Consider the following 19,706-nt stretch of genomic DNA (forward strand, 5'->3'; position numbering starts at 1 on the left):
AAATAAATAAATAAATAAAAATAATTTTTTTAAAAAAAGTAAAGCATTTCACAAAATGTATTTTGCTTGAGACAGGTCCTCACTATGTAGTCCAGGCTGGCTGTGAACTCATTAATGGTCCTCCTGCCCAGCCTCCCAAGTGCTGGGATTACAGGTGTGCATCACCACACTTAGCTACCACTGTATTTTATTTGTCCAGTGAAGGAACCTACTGAAACTACCACCATTTTAAGGTAGAATACCTGAAACTTAAGATGGTTTGCAATTAAGCAGCAAGCTAGAACCAAGCTAAGATTATAAGTATGACATTTCATCACTGCACCACAGCTCCTCTCACTTTAAGAAATGCAAAAGTACTGAGAGAAAAAGACATTACAAATAAGAAGATTTAAAGCCTGGAGTACACTCACCTTCAACAGATTGCGTGGTCTGTAACTGCGTGGCTTGCACAGAACTGAAGCCATTCTGGTACAAGAAACAGGAGCAAGAACAAACTTATATAAATAGGGGAAGTTGGTACCAACTCAGCTTAATTTTAGCAAACAAATCTTTAGGAGAAACTGCTAGCTAACCAAGGGATTAATACAATGAGACCATGCAAAGAAACAAAACGAAAAATAACTAAGCCAAATATATCAAACCTGTGCAACCATCCAAAGGCAACCCTTCACACGGGAAGACCAGGAAAGGTCCAATCTCCAAACCCAGTGGAAGTGTGACTGCTTAGCTGAACCACCCATCCTGCTGGCTGCACCTGACATCACTCCACTCTCCTCTGCATATGCTGACCTCTCACCATGGCAAGACATAGCCAGGCAAGATCTACTGATATGCATTCCAAAGTCTAGCAATTAACCTTCCAAGAGGAGAAGTCAGGTGTTTAAGACTGATTCTACTAAGGTAGTGGCTCTTTACTGCAATGGTTTCCAGCTGAGTCTCCAGCCTTGCTGAAAAGAACTTCTATTTTGCCAACCACAGAAAAGTACCTTGCTTCAGCTTTTCAATCAGTACTTCCAAGGTTTCTCAGCACCACTTCCAGAGATGTAAATCATTAATACTTAAGTGACTTTCCCCACTATTTTCCTATCCACTTGCCCAGGGGCTCAGGAAGCCACTACCTTTGCCTGAGTCAGGTCCTTTTGGGGTGATGAAGACATGGAGCTGGGGTACCGCCGAGTCTGTGTGGATCTCTGTTCATATAGCGGGCCCTGAGCGTTGTTTTGGGAGGTATAGGTTGTTGACTGAATTGGGCCACTCTGATAACCAGATTCCTGACTCTGGTTAGATGAAATCGTAGATGAAGATTCACTGTGGAAAAGAAAAGAAAAAACTCAGAGAAGATGCACTAATACTGAAGAAAATACTGGAAATATACTAATGAAATAAGTATATTTCAATCAGAAACTTTCCAGCAACAAAAGAAACTGTCACAGTTTTTGCCTAACAAATGTAGGAATTTTTGTATTGTACTGTGCCAAGAATCCAAATTAAGAACAATCTAGCCGGGCGTGGTGGCACACGCCTGTAATCACAGCACTCGGATCAGTGTGAGCTCGAGACCAGCCTGAGATACACAGTGAGTTCCAGGTCAGTCTTAACTACATAGTGAGACCCTATCTCAAAAAAACTAAAAAGAACAGAATCTAAAAAACCCTAACCTCTAAAAAAAAAAAAAAATCCCTTCTACATTCTGTTGTTGTAATTTTGAAAAAGCTAAACACTGGGTACAGTGTACATCCCTATTATGCTATCATTCTTGTAAGCAGAGATAGGAGGACCACAAGTTTCAGTCAGGGCAACTTAGCAAGGCCTTGTCTTAAAAAAGCGGGGGTGGGGGGGCATGTATGTAATTCAGCAGCAAGGTCCTGGGCTTAATGCCCACCACTGCAAAATAAACAAACAAACAAACAAACAAAAAAAATGGGGGGGCAGGGGGTACCGGGGATTAAACTCAGGTCCTTGAGCTTGCAAGGCAGGCGGTGGACCTCGAGTTAATTCCCTAGCCCAACAAACATTTTTAAATGAGAAAAAGAAGCTAAAGGTCAGCAGAAAGATTACACTTCAATACATTATAATTTCAGCCTCTGACATAGCAGAAACCATTTTTTCCTTACTCATTTTAAGGAATTCTGAGTGTCAGGCTTCCTTGACAATCTATTAGATTTAAAGATTACTGGTATCCTGAGAGAAAGAATAAAAAATATTCACATGTATCAAAGGCAGTAATGACTCAACAGATCTAGACTAGGGCCAAACTTTTATATGTTCAAACTCCCCAGGACTGAGGAAAAATAGCCTATTACCCTGAATTTCCTACAAGACTTTTTCCTTCCTGACCATTACTAGAGGAGACAGAAAAGACTCTTTCAATTGCCATTCAAAAATCCTTTTATTTTTTGGTGTTAGGGAGAACAAACCCAGAGTTTCTGTACCACTGAGGTAGATTATTTAATTGGAGGGGGTACTGTGGATCGAACTCTGGACCTTGTGCTTTCCAGGCAGGCAGCAGCACCACTGAGCTTTGTAAATCCCCAGCCATCAGCCTTTTATTTTTGAGACAGGGTCTCACTAAGTTGCCAGGTGTTATCTTGAACCTATGATCCTCCTGCCTCAAGCTCCCAGCATGTTGGGATTACAGGCATGAATGCCCATAATCAGAATTATCTGCCCAACTTCATGAAATTTTTGTAAGATATGTATGCTATCTTCTTAGAAATTCAGTTACAACTTTCACAGGCATAGTCCTACACCAAAGGACTAAAAAGCACCAAAAGCACTTTCAGCTGTGGCAGATATCAACTTATTTTCTACTAGAAGTGTTGTACACACATTTCAAAACTGAGCTTTAATGTTCTAGCCGCACATTTCTGATTAAAGTTAATGACTTCAACAATATTTTAAAAGCACACAACAAAAATGCTAAGATTGACCGTTTTTGTCTGACCCAGTCAGAGCTCTCAAAATTAGAATGAAAAAGCTAATAAAACAGTGCTCGTAGCTCCAGTTTCCCTACCTGGCCGTGCTGGTATACAGGCTACTTGGAGCCTGGCTTGAAGAGGCGCTCGTGGTGGGGGTGGACTCATAATCAGAAAGAACAGGCTCTGACCCAAACTGCAATGCCCCAAACTGCAGATTTAGCCCTGAGATATCTGCTGAGCCGGGCATCTCCACAGCCAGAGCAGGGATCTATGCAAAAAGGTGAAAGAAAAAACAATGGAATGGCTTAGTATGACTTTACTGTAGAATAATAAAAAACACTCACTTCAACCTCAAATTAACAAGCTTATCCTTAAAATCCAAATTCCCAAGTCCCGTACCCCACTGTCTGAAGACAGTACTGACTGAAGGTTCAGTACCTTAGAAGTCAAGGATGCTTTTTTCTTCTGCTGTTTCAGTTTCTGCTGAGCCGGCTGAGGACTGGAGGATTGGTTGTCTGAAGACCCAGGAGACATCTGTGCAGCTGAGGTGGATTTGCTTGGCAGAGGTGAAGAAGGGGGCGGAGGTGCAGCCGTGGAGGTAGCCACTGCAGGAGGCTTCTCCTGAAGGAACACCTCCATCATGGTTGAAGATGGGGTAAAAGCCTGGCGCTTTGTAAAGGGGCTGTGCACTGTTGAATCACTTGGGTTCTTCAAATCTGTAAAGAAATTCCATCACATGTGAGGAAATGCTAACGCCCTACACTAGCACGATGGACAAGGCCCTCAGGAACCACAGCCTTATACGAACAGGTCCTCTTCTGGGACTAAACCTGACTTCATTTCCATGGGTGGCAATCACTGCATCTTCTTTGTTCCCAAGGACAGCTAATCGACATCACTACCTTTCTTATGTAAGACAGCAATCTACAAACTGGCCAAGTTTAAAGCATAAGGTCTTCAGATGACTAAACCCATGGATCTAAATAAAGGCAGTATGTTATTTCCAAACATTGAAAAATCTAAGGCGAATCCCCCCAAATTCCCAGACCAACAAAAAACTGCAACTATGTGTATGTCTGAAATTGACAAGAGACATACAGTGGCACCTTGGTTCACAAACTTAATTCTTTGCACAATTTTGGTCACAGAATTCAATTCACCCAAATCAGGGAAAGAATTAACCGAGGTGCCACTATATATCCTCGAATTTGTATTTTTTCCTGACTTCCTGAACTCAGCCCATGTGGCTAGAAGGTATCTGAAAAACCTACCCTTCTCTTTACTCCTAGACACACTCCCCACTCCCTGCTAGCCTCTTTACAGTCACTTTTCATCTTCTTACCATACTGCACCAGTGACGGGGACTGTGTCGTCGAGCCCATGTCCCAAGAGGAGGTGGGGGTGCTTCCAGACTGAGAGTGCTGAGCTGCCAGCTGAGCCAGGGCCTGAGCAGTCTTGAACTGCTCCAAGAACTGGGAGCCTGTGGTACTGCCACCTTTAGCCTCACCAACATCACCAAATCCCTTCCCTAACATGCTCACCTGTAAATCAGCAGAGAAGAGAAATCTGCAGTCAGTAACTGTTCAGCTATGCAACACGGAACTTACCCAGATCAAGAGCCAGCACGATCAACCAAGTTAAGACCACCAACTTGTCTTGGGACAAGTGCCCGGGGACACACCCCAGGTCCAGGTACACAGATCAGTGAGGCCTTCGGTCACCAAACTGAGCAGACAACAGTGAGAGTACAAGTGCTTAGGTCAGATTATGGGATGTTGTAAAAAAGACTGAATCGCTCCCATTTCCTCACCTGAATGTGGAAATATTACCATACTTCATCAAGCCATAAAAGGATTAAACAAATATTATACTTGCAATGAATATACACATAACACATAAGCACTCAAAAAAAAAAAAACAGCATCACACCCCCCATACTATGTGTGATTTTTATAGTTTTACGCTATCACTTAAAAAAGTAATTTAGCTTTCTGTTTTTGAGACAGGGTCTTACTACATAGCCTAGGCTCACCTTGAACTATGTAGCCTAGGCTTGCCTTAAATTCACAATCCTGCTTCAGCCTCTCAAGTGCTGGATTTTAAGTGTATACTACTATTTAATATACATTTTTTAAAAATGAAAGCCATAGGGTGCCAGGGATTCAGCTCAGTGGTTCCACCGCCTGCCTTGCAAGCACAAGGGCCTGAGTTTGATCCCCAGTACCAAAAAAAAAAAAAAAAAAAGAGAGCCATTAAAAACTTACACTATCATCATCGTTCTCTCTTTTTCAGGGTTAAAGCTCTAAGAACTACAGCATGCTCCCCATCTCTGAAATTTTGAAATCAACCAATAAATAACTGATTATTAACATGAAGGCTGAAGATAATATAAAATTTTGCTTTAACCATTGAGGTCTTTGCCTCTTTAAACCAAAAACCCAAAATAAATAAACAAACACAAAAAGCACGAAAGCAAAGTAACTGCAGCCTAATTTGGATGTTGCTAATCACTAGGATAGAGGCAAGACAAGTTAAAAGGCTGTCCTAACTTCTGTCCTAGATAATCAACGTTACAGGACTCGTGTTCTCTCTGTGTATACAAACTCTACAGGGCAACCACTATGACACTAAGCAAAACTTACTCTTAATGCTTTTGGGGGATTCTCCCCATTTCCTACTACCAAAGAAAGCTATCATCCCAGAACAGAAGATGAACCATGTGTGTGGTCTTCACTAGCTGAAAAAAAGCTCCAAAGAACCCTGCACAGTGATACATGTCAAAAACCCCAACTACTGCAGAGGCCACAACAAGAGGATCACAAGTTCAAGGCTAGCCAGGGCAACTTAGCAAGACCTGTCTCAAAATAAAAAGAAATGGGAATACAGGGCCCTGGGTTCCAGTGTGGTTTTTTTGTTTTTTGTTTTTTTGAGATGGTCTTGCTATGTAGGTCGCCTCAAACTCATTATGCAGCCAGGATGGCCTCAAACTCAAGGCCATCCATCCTACCTCAGCCTCCCAAGTGCTGGGATTATAGGCGTGCACCACCATGCCAGGGTTCAATCTCTAATTAAATAAGTAAATAACCACAGCTTATCATCATCAAGCAGTGTGCCTTTTTACACAAAACTAGTCTAACTCAAGGTAAGACTTTTTTCTCCAGCATATATCCAAACGGTATGAACAAAAAACCCAGAAGTCCAGTTGAAAGTGAGGGACACTATAATGCACAACATGAAAGATATAAGACATTACCCATATGGTTTGGTTTTGTAACGGTCATTCTTTTTTTTTTTTTTTTTGTACTGGAGATTGAACTCAGGACCTTGCACTTGTGAGGCAGGCGGCAGAACCACTGAGCTAAATCTCCAGCCCTATTTGGTTTGGTTTGGTTTTGTGTGACACTGGGGATTGAAGGGAGGGCCCTTTACTTTGTGCTGTATCCCCCATCTTCATTATTTATTTGTTAAATTTTGAAACAAGGTCTAAGGTACTAAGTTGCCTGGGCTGGGCTCAAACTTGTAATTCTCCCGTTTCTGCTTTGCAGAGTGCTGGGATTATACGCCTGGCTTGTTCACCGTGTTCCATATAAAGTATTAGGAGAAACTCCTTAAAAAAAAAAAAAAAAAAGTGAGATAATGAAAAGATGGAAATAAAGTGTTTGTAGATGGGGAGGGGAGGAAGGGTGAAGGGAGGGCAGGGACAAGGGGAAAAATGAGAACCAAGACTTGTCATGTAGAGGTACAAGATCCCAACAATGAATGTAATTGTACTGTATACCTAAAATGTACCAATAAACTCAATTGAAGCTGAACAAAACAAAGAGAAGCTCCTATGTTGACTGCATCTATTAAATTTTAAGAAAAATTAGCTCTGTAACATTTATTCTCAAAGAAAAATTACATTAAGTAACACTGATGATCAATATACAGGTGATGAGGTTTATTTTAACATTATTAGGCAGCAAACATTAAAAACAATGTTACGGGGCCAGGGATTTAGCTCAGTGGTTCCACCACCTATCTCACAAGCACAAGGACCGGAGTTCAATTCGTGGTTCAAAACAACAAAAAAAATAATGTTACATACAGTGGATGAATGCTGGAAACACCCTTTTTTTTTGGTACCAAAGATCGAACTCAGGACCTTGCACTTGGTGAGGCAGGCAGCAGAACCACTGAGCTAAATCCCCAGCCCTGGAAACAACTTATTTTTTTCTCACTGAGTTTATTAGTACTTTTTAGGAATACAGTAGTTACATTTCAGAAACACCTTTTTGACATTAAAAAAAAATTTTTTTTGGTACCAGCAATGGAACTCAGGACCTTGTGCTTGTGAGAGAGGTGCAGTGCCCCTGAGCTACATCCCTGGCTCCAAAATTTTTATCTGATTGTTAATGTTCATAATTCCAGACATCCAGAGAGGAATTAAGAGATACAGAATACTCAACCAAATTTCTAGTTGTGCATTGTTTCTTAGTCTTCATGCCTTCTTTGCACTTTGTGTATAAATATATGAATGTGTGTGTTACACAGGGCCTCGCTACATAGTTCAGCCTGGCCCTAACTCACTATGAAACCCTGGATAGCTCTAAACTCAAAGCAATCCTCCTGCCTCAGGCTCCCACATGCTGGCATACACCACCAAACCCAACTCCAACACTACTTTCTATTTCCCTCTTCCATACCTTTTCTCACCTGCTACTTTTCCCATGTGGCAGGACATCAATGACGAAATGAACACAAAAAACATTTTAAGACAATAGTTAAAACCTGACAGAGGCCAATCACAGTGGCCTACGCCTATAATTCCAGGACTTGGGAAGCTGACATACAAAGGTGGTGAGTTCAAAACCAGCCTGGGCTACAAACTGAGTTCCATGACAGCCTGTACTATGGAGCAAGACGCTGTCTTCAAAAATTAAACAAAACAAGGGCCGGGGATTTAGCTCAGTGGTTCGGTGGTCTGCCTTGCAAGCGCAAGGACCCAAGTTCAATCCCTGGTACCAATCAATCAATCAATCAATCAATCAATAAATAAATAAATAAAACAAAAAACAGACAAGAGTTCTGAATTAGAGGCTAATCAGTTTTCTAGTTAAATTTACCATAACTGGAAAAATAAAATCGTATGGATACACATGGTCTTTTCTTTGGTACCAGGGAAAGAACTCAGGTCCTTGCGCTTGCAAGGGAGGCGGCAGAACCACTGAGCTAAAGCCCCAGCCCCACATGGTCTGCTTTTTATATCTCTAATAACTCAAGAAAAACAGATGAAAAAAGAAAAAAGCAGTGTTTCACAGGACTACTGACTATAAAAAGACTGGTCCTTCCATCTTTGTCTAAATGATTCCTTTGATACATTATAACATTATAGAGCATGAAGTCCAGCTGGACATGGTGGCAACATGCCTGTAATCCCAGACCTCGGGAGGCTGAGGCAGGAGAATAACCTGGAGTTTAAGGGCCAGCCTGGGCTACATAGCAAGACCTTGTCTCAAAAATTAAAAATAAATAAATAAATAAGAATGAGGAATGGCTAAAATCTACCAGTACAATTTCATTGGGATTGCAAAAGGATTAAAATTTGTTGACAAGTTGATGTTACTAGTTTTCTCTCTTTACAAGAAAGAAGAAACGGTATAGCACAATGAGTGTTCGGTAAAGGTTAACTTATTCTTATAATTCAGTCTGTCCAAAGTTAAGTCCTCAAAAACAAAACAATACTAAGTTGTCTTCTACAGCCACCTTTTACTATTAAATTTAATGCCGAAAGCTTTGTCCTTAAAGAGGACAATACCGTTAGGGCTGGGGATTTGGCTCAGTGGTGCCACTACTTGCCTCACAAGCACATCGTCCCAAGTTCAATCCCTGGTACCAAAAGAAAAAAGAAGAGAGGACAATGCCCTGCTACGAACCCTAACTACCCTTGGCCTTAATCGGTACACAACACTGGTGATCTGATGTCCGCCAGGCATTTTTTCTACTGCTGTCTTCCCATTTCATCTTATATGAAACGTGACTTTGAAATAACTAATACACTTTTTTGTTGTTTTTCTTTAAGCTCTTCTGTTTATTGAAGGCACAGTAAGCCTGTGTTTTGTTTTTGGTACTGGGGATCAAACTCAGGACCCTGCACTGGTGAGGCAGGTGGCAGAATCACTGAGCCACATCCCCAGCCCTAAGCCCTTGTTTAGTAAAACCAGTCTTGGGCTGGGCTTTATATCAGTGGGGTCACACCGTCCTCACAAGTGCAAGGTCCTGAATTTGATCCCTGGCACCAGGAAAAAAAAAATCTCTTCTGCTTGGTCCATCACAACACCTACTGAATGAAATGAAATGTTACCAATTCTAGAATTGAAAGAAAAGCCAAATAAGACCGTTAGACAAAATTGCTGTAATTTTATTCTTTGATACAAGGAATAACTACCTAAGTATTTTGAGGAAGGTGGAAGTTTGACTGGAATAAACCATGGATCCCACTTACCATACTGTGATGGGAAAACGTGCTACCCGAAGAAGGCTGTGATATGGCACTCTGCTTCGAGTTACTGAACACCAGAGGCTGAGCCAGGGAAGGAGCCTGAGACGGATCCAGATTAGATGAATCGTTCTCCAGTGAAGATGGTGTCTTCCCCAGCAGAACAGCAAGGTCAATTCTAGTGGGATGGGAAAGGAATCTTGATGAATAATGTCTAAAAATCCAAACATATGCCAGTATCTACTTGAGGTCATAGATCAAAGGGAAGCCACCTACTGATGCTTCGAAATGAACTCAGAAATGCAAAGCTCTGAAATGCTTACTTTACCAAAATCACTGATGTCTAAGAATCACTATAGTATCTAGCTAACTTCTACTGAAGACACCAATAATAATGGCTATATAATTTTTTTACTTTGATGAAGTTATCTGATGAAATATCAAATATCAGTTTTAAATAGCTCAGCAACTGGGCCACAATTCATAATTATTTATCCATGATTTTAATACTGAGTACTGGGCCAGGGATTTGGCTTAGTGGTTCCGCCACCTGCCTCAAAAGCACAAGGGCCCGAGTTTGATCCCCAGTACAAAAAAAAAAAAACAAAAACAAAAAACCAAAAAACAATACTGAGTATGCGTCATAATTTTTAAGCCATAAGGAAAGTTTTGTTTTCTTTTTTCTTGTTTTTTTGAGACAGTCTTGCTTTGCAGTTTAGGCTGGCTGTGAACTCACTATGTAGCCCAGGCTGAACTCCAGTTTGTGGCAATCCTACCTCAGCCTCCCAAGTGCTAGGATTATAGGTGTGTGCCACCATGCCTGGTAGAACATGAAAAGTTTTGAAAGTCATTTCCCACAACTTACAAAATTTCAAAAGTTAACTGTGGTACAACAAAAAATATGGGGCTGGGGGTGTGGCCGAGTAGTAAAGTGTATGCCTAGAACACAGAAGGTCCTGGGCTTCATCCCCAACAACCCATCCCCCAAAAGAAATGTCCAGAAAGCAGTGCTTTCTGTTACTCATTATCAGCTCCTTTCATCCACATCCGAGTTTATGCTAATGCAACGTCCTAGTGTGGAGCCTCTAGACTGCTTCAGGGTGTCTAGTCACTAGAAAGACCAGAATCCAGATCTAGAATATTCAGGCCCGCCCAACACTATCCATGTCTGAGGGATGGGAACTCGCTATTAAATGCAATCACCAATGATTCAATCAATTATACCTATATAATTAAGCTCTAATCATGAAGTACCCTCGAGCGATGAGGCGTGCAGAGTCCAGGTACCTGGACAGGACACACACACACACACACACACACACACACACACACACACACCTTGCCCTTATTTCTTCCATTTGGTTGTTCCTGAGTTGCGCCTTTATTAACAGCAAAACGCTAGCCTGAGTTCTGAGGAGAGTTGGTGGAACTTTGAAGTTTGCAGATCTACCCTCAACATCTAAGGTCTGTGCCAACTCTTGGGTAGTTAGTGTCACAATGGTGAACACAGCCAGCTGGTCTCAGAGAATCATACAAATGATGTGGAAAAACTACACATATTTGGTGTCAGCAAAAAACAAATCTACACTAATAACATCCTACACCTACCACAACTCTTCTGAACAACAGCTGCTATGTCCACCAGGATTAAAAATGACAAGGAGGGCTTTTAAGGGATTAAAGTATTTCCTGAAGAATGTATCTCCTACCAATGACCCCAATACCTAGGTTCAACGTCTAAACACTTCATTAGTTACAATCCCTTCTTCTCCACGAGGCATTGTTCCTGGATCCTAAAAAGATACCAAAATATGCAGACGCTCAAAAGCATTACATAAAATAGTATTTGCAAATAACCTACACACCATCCTATGTATTTTATTTATTTTAATATTTATTTATTTCATTTATTCATTTTGGTACTGGGGATCAAACTCAGTACCGTGCACTTGCGAGGCAGGCAGCAAAACCACTGAGCTAAATTCCTGGCCCATCCTATGTATTTTAAATAATCTCTAGGTAACTAATACCTAACATAATGTGAACGCTATGTAAAAAGTTGTTATACTACATTGAAAATCACAACAGATAGTTTTTTAAATATTTCCAAGGTAAGCATGGTGGCACAAGCCTATAAGCCCAGCTATTTGGGAGGCTGAGGCAGGAGGATCTCAAGTTTGAGGGCATGTCTCAAAATGATAAGGGCTAAGGACATAGTTCAGTACTCCCTGTGTTCAACTCCCACAACTGCAAAAAAATTTCCTCGACCTGCAGTTGGTTGAATCCATGGATGCAGAGTCCATAGATATGGAGGACTAAATGTTCTCAGTGGGTTCAGAGGACAGACTACCACTACAAAGCAAAACAAGCTACTGAATAGTTCCACGGCTCTCAAAAATAAATGCAAACATTTCCACTTTCGGCTTAACTCTTCTTTCCCCTGCTTACTTCACCACAACTTTAAGCCCTCGGCTTACTGATTAATGTAGTTAAAGGCCTACTTCAAGGGAGAATGGGCCATAAAATTTTAACAGGGACTTTCATTCAGTACATGCACCAACTCTCTCCCACTTAAAGAGGAATGACATGGTTATCTTTACCACCACCACCAGAACTTGTAAGGGCCACACCACTGATCCTTACAGCTACCTCAGCAGACAGCTCAGGGAAAGGTACCAAACGTCACTGCACACTTGCCTCTGACCAGCAGTGATTGTCACATTCTCCGCAGGCAGAGGCACTGAAGAAACATTAGATGCAGTGAAGATCTTGGTCTCGGAAAGCTGGAAAACACAGGCATTAGTCACTTCTGGTGTCAGGAAAGCCAATCAGAAATTTGGCACAAATAAAGCAAATTTAACATCAAGAAAAAGGGAAAATCCTATTTACAAAACAAAACAAAAACAAAAAAAAAAGAACCTATCTACCCTGAGAAATTTTGAATGAACTGACCTTCAACACATTCTTGATGCTTTTGCTCAAAGAAAGGGTAGAACCAAGGAACTCAATAAAACATAGTGGAGTCACATCTTTACACGCACAGTGCACTCAAAGGACGGTTAATACACATGCCACAGATCATTCAAAAAGGAGAGATTGGGGCTAGGGATTTAGCTCAGTGGCACCTTGCTGCCTTGCAAGTACAAGGTCCTGAGTTCAATCCCCAGTACCAAAAAAAGAAAATATTCCTTTATATTTTCCCATTACAGTTCCCAACTCGCACCACACCTTTCAATACCTTCCACCTGCTGTGAAAGCAAGATTATGCCCAAGTTGAAGAAAGGTTAATTCTTGACTTCAGAGGACTAATGGCTCCTGTGCTGATGAGTTAAGGTTTTCAGAGGGATAATTTTGCCATTTTGCCCTAATACTGATTTTATCATACTCTTAAAGCACAAACATTTGGTAAGCAATTACAGAGAATAGCTCTTACTATAAAAAAATTAATGTGGGCTTTCTTTCTTGTTCTATTTTTTTATTTGTTTTTTTGTTTTTTTGAGACAAGGTCTCACTATGTAGTTGAGACTGACCCTGTTACTCACTATGTAGCTCAGGCTGGTCTCGAACTCACAGCATCCTCCTTTCTCAGCCTCCCAAGTGCTGGGATTACAGGCATGTGCCACCACACCCGGCACTTGTTTTATTCTTGATTAAAGTCTCTCCCCTAACTTAGAACAGAAAATCCATCCCTCATATACATTATTCTTGAAAGGTGCCTAAGCAGACAAGTCAGGAAGTAGCCAAATTCTCCCCTATTGATAATGCAGTCTAGCTCAATTAAAAAAAAACCACCCCTTGGTGATGATGCATCTGAAAGTTTTAAAACCTAGGACTGGCAATCAAACCTTTTTTTATTTTTTTAAACCTTTTTATTTTTGTTTTTTGAGATAGTCTCATTATGCTGGCCTTCAACTCACAATGTAGCCCAGGCTGGCCTCAAACTCATAGAGATCCTTCTGCCTCAGTCTCCTGTGATATGATTTCAGGTGCACGCACACTCAGTCTCAAAATACTTTTCACTTCTCATTTCCTAACAACAAAAGCTATCTTACCTAACTATAAAAAAGCACATTTTAAAATGTTAAAACACAAACATCCATGATAACCGAAAAGCTTAACAGTGACAAAGACACAAAAAATTCTTTTACTCAAGTACAACAGTACCTTGGTTCACGAACATAATTCTTTCCATGATTATGGTCGCAAACTCAAATGGATGAGAACCGAATCAAATTCAATGCTTAGGTTCAATGTTGATCTTATAGGGAAATTAGATTTCAGTTCTTATCCAATTCAGTTTGCAAGCAGAATCACAGAATTAAGTTCATGAACCAAGGAACAACTGTAGTACTCAACTGAATTCATGCAGCTGGCTTCTGTGTCACTCACCTATGCAATTTCCAAGTTGAATCAAGGAAACAAACAGCAAATTCCATACATTCATCTCAATTACAATTACAAAGTTAGGCCTCAAGTAAATAAAATGGTTCCAGAGCAACCAGACTGCAAGCTTGAAGAGTTGGTACCATAAATCTCTGCACCAATTGTCAATCCATTGAAGGAGCTTACCCCAAAGAACAGAACAGCTCTAGGGAGTCATGCTACTGGCAACTCTACCTGCCTAACTCTAGTTGTGGTGCCCTACCCAACCACCACCTTTTCCTGGAATAAACCCAACGATCAGACTTTGGACTTGCACAAGTGCACCTGCCCATTCCACAGGGTGGTTCCAGAGAGTCTTATTCATTCCTAGTCCCCTTCATACATGTGTTACGGCTGTGTCTACAAGTCCCCCAAAAACGTCATGCAGTGATAGGTGCGACTTTTTCAGAGCTGGTCAAATCTAGACTGTGACTGATTTTATGGTGCAATGCTACGATTAAGGTGCGGGATTACTCCACTGACTGGTTTAGCACCACCCTAATCTGGGTAGCCTAGACAGAATGTGAGACAGAAAAAAGCTGCTAAGGGCCCTTGCTTGCTTTGCTACCTTCTGCCTGTCATGAACTGTTTCTCCTCTTCGACACCCCTCTGCCATGCTACACTGCCCTTGGAGCCAGCCAATTATGGACTAAAACCTCTACAAATTGAGCTAAATAAACCCTTCCTCCCTTAACTTGGGGGTATTGGGTATTTTGTCTCAGCAACAAGAAAAGTAACTACGACATTATGTGAAATGTTCTGGCTCAGAACATTATTTTAGATGTAAAAATTTTGAGTGAGAATTTTAAGGGTGTATTTACAGGTAGAAACATGTTTTCTATCCCTAAATACTACTTGGAGATAGATGGCACTAATGAGGAATAACCTGGAAACACCTACATCTTCATTCCAATCTTCAGTTCCCCACTCCTCTGTTGCAGCCCTCCATGCACCTGGGGATAAAGGAAAAATGGCTTTAAGCATCACTACAAAACTTGTATAGAACACTAATGCATTAACATTTTTGGAAGCCAAAAGTATAACCAGAATATAGTAATCAGAAGGAATTCTTGGGCTTCAGAGGTGAGTAAACTATTTAGAAAGGGATGCTTCATAGCAGCAGAATTTGGTTAAGATTATGATTTCAGAGATACTTTCAGTTTTTCTTAAAAGAATTGTAACAAGATGGGAAGAGTGGGGGGGGGCAGACAGACACAGAGAAACGCACAATGCACAACACACACGCCCCCAACTCAATGCTCCAGGCATTACCTATATGGTCTTGGTTGTAACTTAGTGGTCAATTCAGTGAGACAACAGCAGCCAATGCAAACCAGAACATGCACACTACATCTGTGTATTTGGTATAAGACAAAAACCTGCAGGCAGTCTGAAGACAGATGGCAGCAGTGGTAGAAATACACAAGTAGTTGGCACACAGTGGTCAGTAACAGGGCAATAACAAAGTTGGTTTGAAAGCCAAATTGAGGATGCTGAGAAATATCTGCAACTGGAACTGAATGAAAAATGCACACTAGGCAGAAGTCAAATTCATAGCTCCTTATTAGTTTACTTGATAACTACAAGGAGAGCTCCACACACTTTTTCTTTTTGAAGATACTAGATACAACTGAAAAATCAAATATCAACAGTAACTATCCTACTATTTTTCCTCACACAGAACATGAAGTCTGCCTGCCCAAGGTCATAGCACCAACACCAGAGGTATACGATCTCCTCATGTTTTAAGACTACAGTTTTTATAGGAAAAGGTCACCAGCAATCATGCCAATTTCCCTTTTGCTCCATGTATACATACATCTTCAGGAAGAAAAAATGCTCTTAAGGAATTGAGATAAGAATTCCTGAGGAGCTGGGCATGGTGGCACACCCTGTAATCCTAGCACTTACGAGGCTAAAGCAGAAGGATCACCAGTTCAAGGCCAGCATGGGCTACGTGAGTTCAAGACCAGACTGAACTACAAAGGGAGACCCCTGCCCTCCCCGGAAAAAAAAAGAATTCTTATGAAAACCAGGTTCTTCCCTATAACCAAAAGATCACACAGTAGCAACTTAGAGAAGGAACAAGAATGACCCTTACTTATTTTCTAGAACAACCATATACTGATTAACTTTTCCTTCTCTCCAAAAGGAGAAAGCTTCTTAAGTCAGGCTGGGGATTGAGCTCAGTGGTGCTGCCACCTGCCAGGCAAGTACCAGGACTGGAGGTTCAATCCCTGGTACCCACCCCCCTAAAAAATGAGTGAAAAGTAACATCAGGCATGGTGGCACACCCCTGTAATCCCAGCACAGAGGCAGGAGGAATACCTCAAGTTCAAGGCCATCCTGAACTACATAATGAAATCCTGTCTCAAAAAAACTAAAAATATTCTCAAGTGTAAGGTCCTGACTTGGATTCCCAGCACCCCCCCCACACACACACCAAGGTGGGAAAATTTTTTTTTTAAATACTGAAAGGCATTCACTTAAAAAAAAAAAAAAAAAAAAACTTTTAACACCTATATATAAAACTCATCTGGTGGTACCACGCCTGCCTTTAAAGCACAAGGTCCTGAGTTCAATCCAGTGCTTGGGACCTAAGGGAAAACATCTTGTGTGCTGGAGATGAGAAGCTGTGCCAGACTGTCCTAAAGACCCACAGTCAATACCAGGGGAAAAAAGGGGGGGCTAGAGATGTAGCTCATTGGTGCCACGCCTGCCTGGAAAGCACAAGGTCCTGAATTAGAACCCTGGTATCACAAAAAAATTTAAAAAATTTTAAAAACCTGAAATGCTTCTAAATATTTAATAATGAAAATTTATCAATGGCAGTGACTTTTCCAGGAAAACCTTAAAACTCTACCGGGGAATTCCAAACCATTAAATGACAATGTCCTTCAAAGCCAAAATCCAATCTCAATCTGGACAGGGTCCAAGCTCCACTCTTCCTCCTTTCTAGCGATGCCACTCTTTCCTCACTGACATCCATCACATCCCAGCTACGTGGAACGCAAATTAGCACTCCTACGCAGCCCCAAGTTAGATGTGACCTCAGAGGTTATCTAATCTAGATTCTTTATGACAGAATTTCCTTTCTGCACTCTGGTGACTGAGAAGGGCAGAAAGGAAGAATGTATCTACCTACTTGCTACTTTCCTATAAAAGAAGTAGGGCTGTGAGGAAGAGCTACTGAGAAAGGAACAGTAAGATGGAAACACTTAGGAACAGAACAGGTTTTCTATTCCCTCAACATAAAGCACAGTGTACACGTAAAATAATCACTTAATGAACAAATTTTTAAGAAGGAAAAGTGGGCAGAGGAAATGAAAGAAAAAGCAGAAAGAAAGAAAAATTACATATCCACAGATATTGCCATTCATAAAAAAAAAATCTATAAAAATATCCGGGGCAGTTAGGCGCCTGGATGTATCATACCAGGAGCAGTCTCAAATTTTCGGGGATAATTTGACCCCTCAACCCCAATGAAATCAAGTCCTGAAACAAAAAAGAAAAGAAAAGAAAAAACAACCAGTGAAATTTTGCTTTTGAATGAGAATATCTGCCCCCAATACATAATTCCCATTGTACCTGTGGATATTTAAGGGTAGGTTTGAATTTATTTTTAAATTAAAAAGGGAACCAAAGTTGGCTATTATGAAAACACAAAAAGAGACCACACATGAAGGTGGATCACACGATGAAGTTCTACCTAACACTTTCACGCTAACCAGACGACCATGGCATCACATGTGATCTCACTCAATCACATCCACTGATTTCTGCTTCTGGACTTCCAAACTCTGCTTGTCTACTCAATAGAGTTTAATATTCACTTCACCATTACCTATTTTTTCCAACCAAATCCTGTTGAAGACAGTTAAGCCTAAGGACTAAGATTCTCTATCCAATTTCTATCCCTAACCAAAACAAATCCTTTAATTTCCACCACCTTTTCTACCAAAAACTAAAAAAGTCAAATATACCCAAGAACAAACTATAGCTCAAAATAACTTTTGATACTGAGACAGGTACCACCGCCTCTATAAAGCCATCAAGAAATGAACAATTCTAGTGCCTCTAAAGCAGGGTAATTTAAAATAAACAGCGAACACTTCTTAGCCAAATGGCATAAAAATTTAACAAGGTACCCATCTTGTCAATACTTCAACTTCAGCCGGGCATGGTAGCGCACTCCTGTACTCCTAGCACTTGGGAGGCTGAAGCAGGAGGATCACTGTGAGTTCAAGACCAGCCTGGGCTACATAGAGAGTTCCAGGTCAGTCTCAACTACATAGTGAGACCCTGTTTCAAAAAACCAAAAAAAAAAAAAATTTCAGCTTCAGTAGGAATTTTTTTTTTTTTTTTGAGACAGGGTCTCGCTTTGTAGTTCAGGCCTTGAATTTAATATGTAGCTCAGGCTGGCCTCAAACTCAAAGCAGTCCTCCTGCCTCTGCCTCCCTAGTGCTAGGATTACGGGTGTACACCCATGGGAAATATTAAAAATGAGATTATAGGGCCTGAGGTTTAGCTCAGTGGCACCAGCACTTGCCTGGCAAGCGCAAGGTCCTGAGTTTGATCCCCAGTTCCACCCCCGCAAAAAAAAAAAGATTATGAGGGCCAGGGATGTAGGTCAGCAACACCATGCCTTCCTCACAAGTGCAGGGTCCTGAGTTCAAGATCCCCAATACAAAAAAATTAGATTTTGAGATAGCCACTTGGCAAACAGAAAGTAGGCAGTGCTTGGGACCTAAGGTACAATAACATCTTGTGTGCTGGAGATGACAAGCTGTGCCAGACTGTCCTAAAGACCCAGAGTAAAAAATCACTGGTCTCTGAAAGGGACCAAACAACTTTAAATGGCTATGGTATTGAAGACCCTATTTCAGGCCCTCCTATTAATCCAGACCTTTTGTAAGACTAAAAGCCTCAGGCTTTTTTGTGCTGCTGCAGCCAGCAGACTGATGCTCTCACAAGAAAGCACCCTAGAGCCTTACCAAAAGCATCACACATATCTCTTACCCCTAAACACAACCTAGTCTACCCCACAACCTAACATGTCCCTAAACATCTATACTCCTCTACCTAGATGTAGGCCCCAGAGACAGGGGGTCGCAGGGAGAGCAATTTTATTCATATCCCATGATACTCTACCACACCAAGAAGGCTATTAACAGAATGTCAGGAAGGCGAGAGCTTTCCTTCTTGCTCAGATACTGAGATTTCTCAAAAATCAAAGGGAAAAAAGAATATTACTCCTATCTCAGTACCAGCAAACAAAACAATATGGACTTGGATTCTGGGCCCTATTCATTTCTACAAGGAGTGGCTTGAGTGATTTGGATATCTTTCAAAAGGAAAAGCTACTTAGAAAAACACTAGGAAATATAGAACTTGGAGCTAACAGCACCCACATGGTGTGCTGGAAAGAGCACAAAATTTTAAGAGCCAAATAATTTTGAATTCAAATACTAACAAATTCATAACCTGTCTTTTAGTCATACTTTAGTCATACTTTAGTCATCAGGAAAGTGATAATAAAGCCTATTCATAAAACAGTGATGGTGAAAAATAAACAAAACAGTGATGAAGGTAAAGTGAAACACCCATATAAATGCACTTGTAAGAATATGGTAATTAAGCAGTATGCACAGCAATTTAGTAGTGATTTACTTCTCTTTTTATCTCTATACCCAAATGCAATTTCTCTACTTTTTTAATGTAACTGTAACTTCAAAAAATTACTGCCATGCTGGGGGTATAGGTCAGTGGTAGAATACACAAGTGCCTGGGGTACACAACACCCTGGGTTCAATTCCCAGCACCAAGAAAAATAAATAAAAATTATTAATAACTTCCCTAGGTTTCCTGAGACAGGAAATGAATAATAA

At 40.9% G+C, this 19,706-nt stretch overlaps 1 protein-coding gene across 15 annotated transcripts in view; it reads right to left on the reverse strand.

Annotated features, from left to right (window-relative positions):
* The window catches only part of Ubap2l (ubiquitin associated protein 2 like), a 42,427-nt gene that overhangs the window by 14,066 nt on the left and 8,655 nt on the right, over positions 1-19,706 (reverse strand). For 9 of the 15 annotated variants that reach the window (XM_033758164.1, XM_033758161.1, XM_010643940.1 and 6 more), the window contains exons 8-15: positions 14,719-14,771; positions 12,094-12,179; positions 9,403-9,574; positions 4,261-4,459; positions 3,357-3,634; positions 3,014-3,186; positions 1,119-1,308; positions 411-465 (exon numbers count right to left, since the gene is read on the reverse strand). In XM_033758164.1, the coding sequence (XP_033614055.1) occupies positions 411-465; positions 1,119-1,308; positions 3,014-3,186; positions 3,357-3,634; positions 4,261-4,459; positions 9,403-9,574; positions 12,094-12,179; positions 14,719-14,771 (1,206 nt within the window). Of the gene's footprint in view, positions 1-410; positions 466-1,118; positions 1,309-3,013; positions 3,187-3,356; positions 3,635-4,260; positions 4,460-9,402; positions 9,575-12,093; positions 12,180-14,718; positions 14,772-17,253; positions 17,314-19,706 lie in introns of all 15 variants that reach the window. The other 6 variants (XM_010643939.1, XM_010643938.1, XM_010643937.1 and 3 more) reach the window with 1 other exon arrangement.

Source organism: Fukomys damarensis, unplaced genomic scaffold (assembly GCF_012274545.1).
Source record: "Fukomys damarensis isolate Sample0158 unplaced genomic scaffold, DMR_v1.0_HiC HiC_scaffold_33, whole genome shotgun sequence".
In the NCBI taxonomy this organism is placed as follows: Eukaryota; Metazoa; Chordata; class Mammalia; order Rodentia; family Bathyergidae; genus Fukomys; species Fukomys damarensis.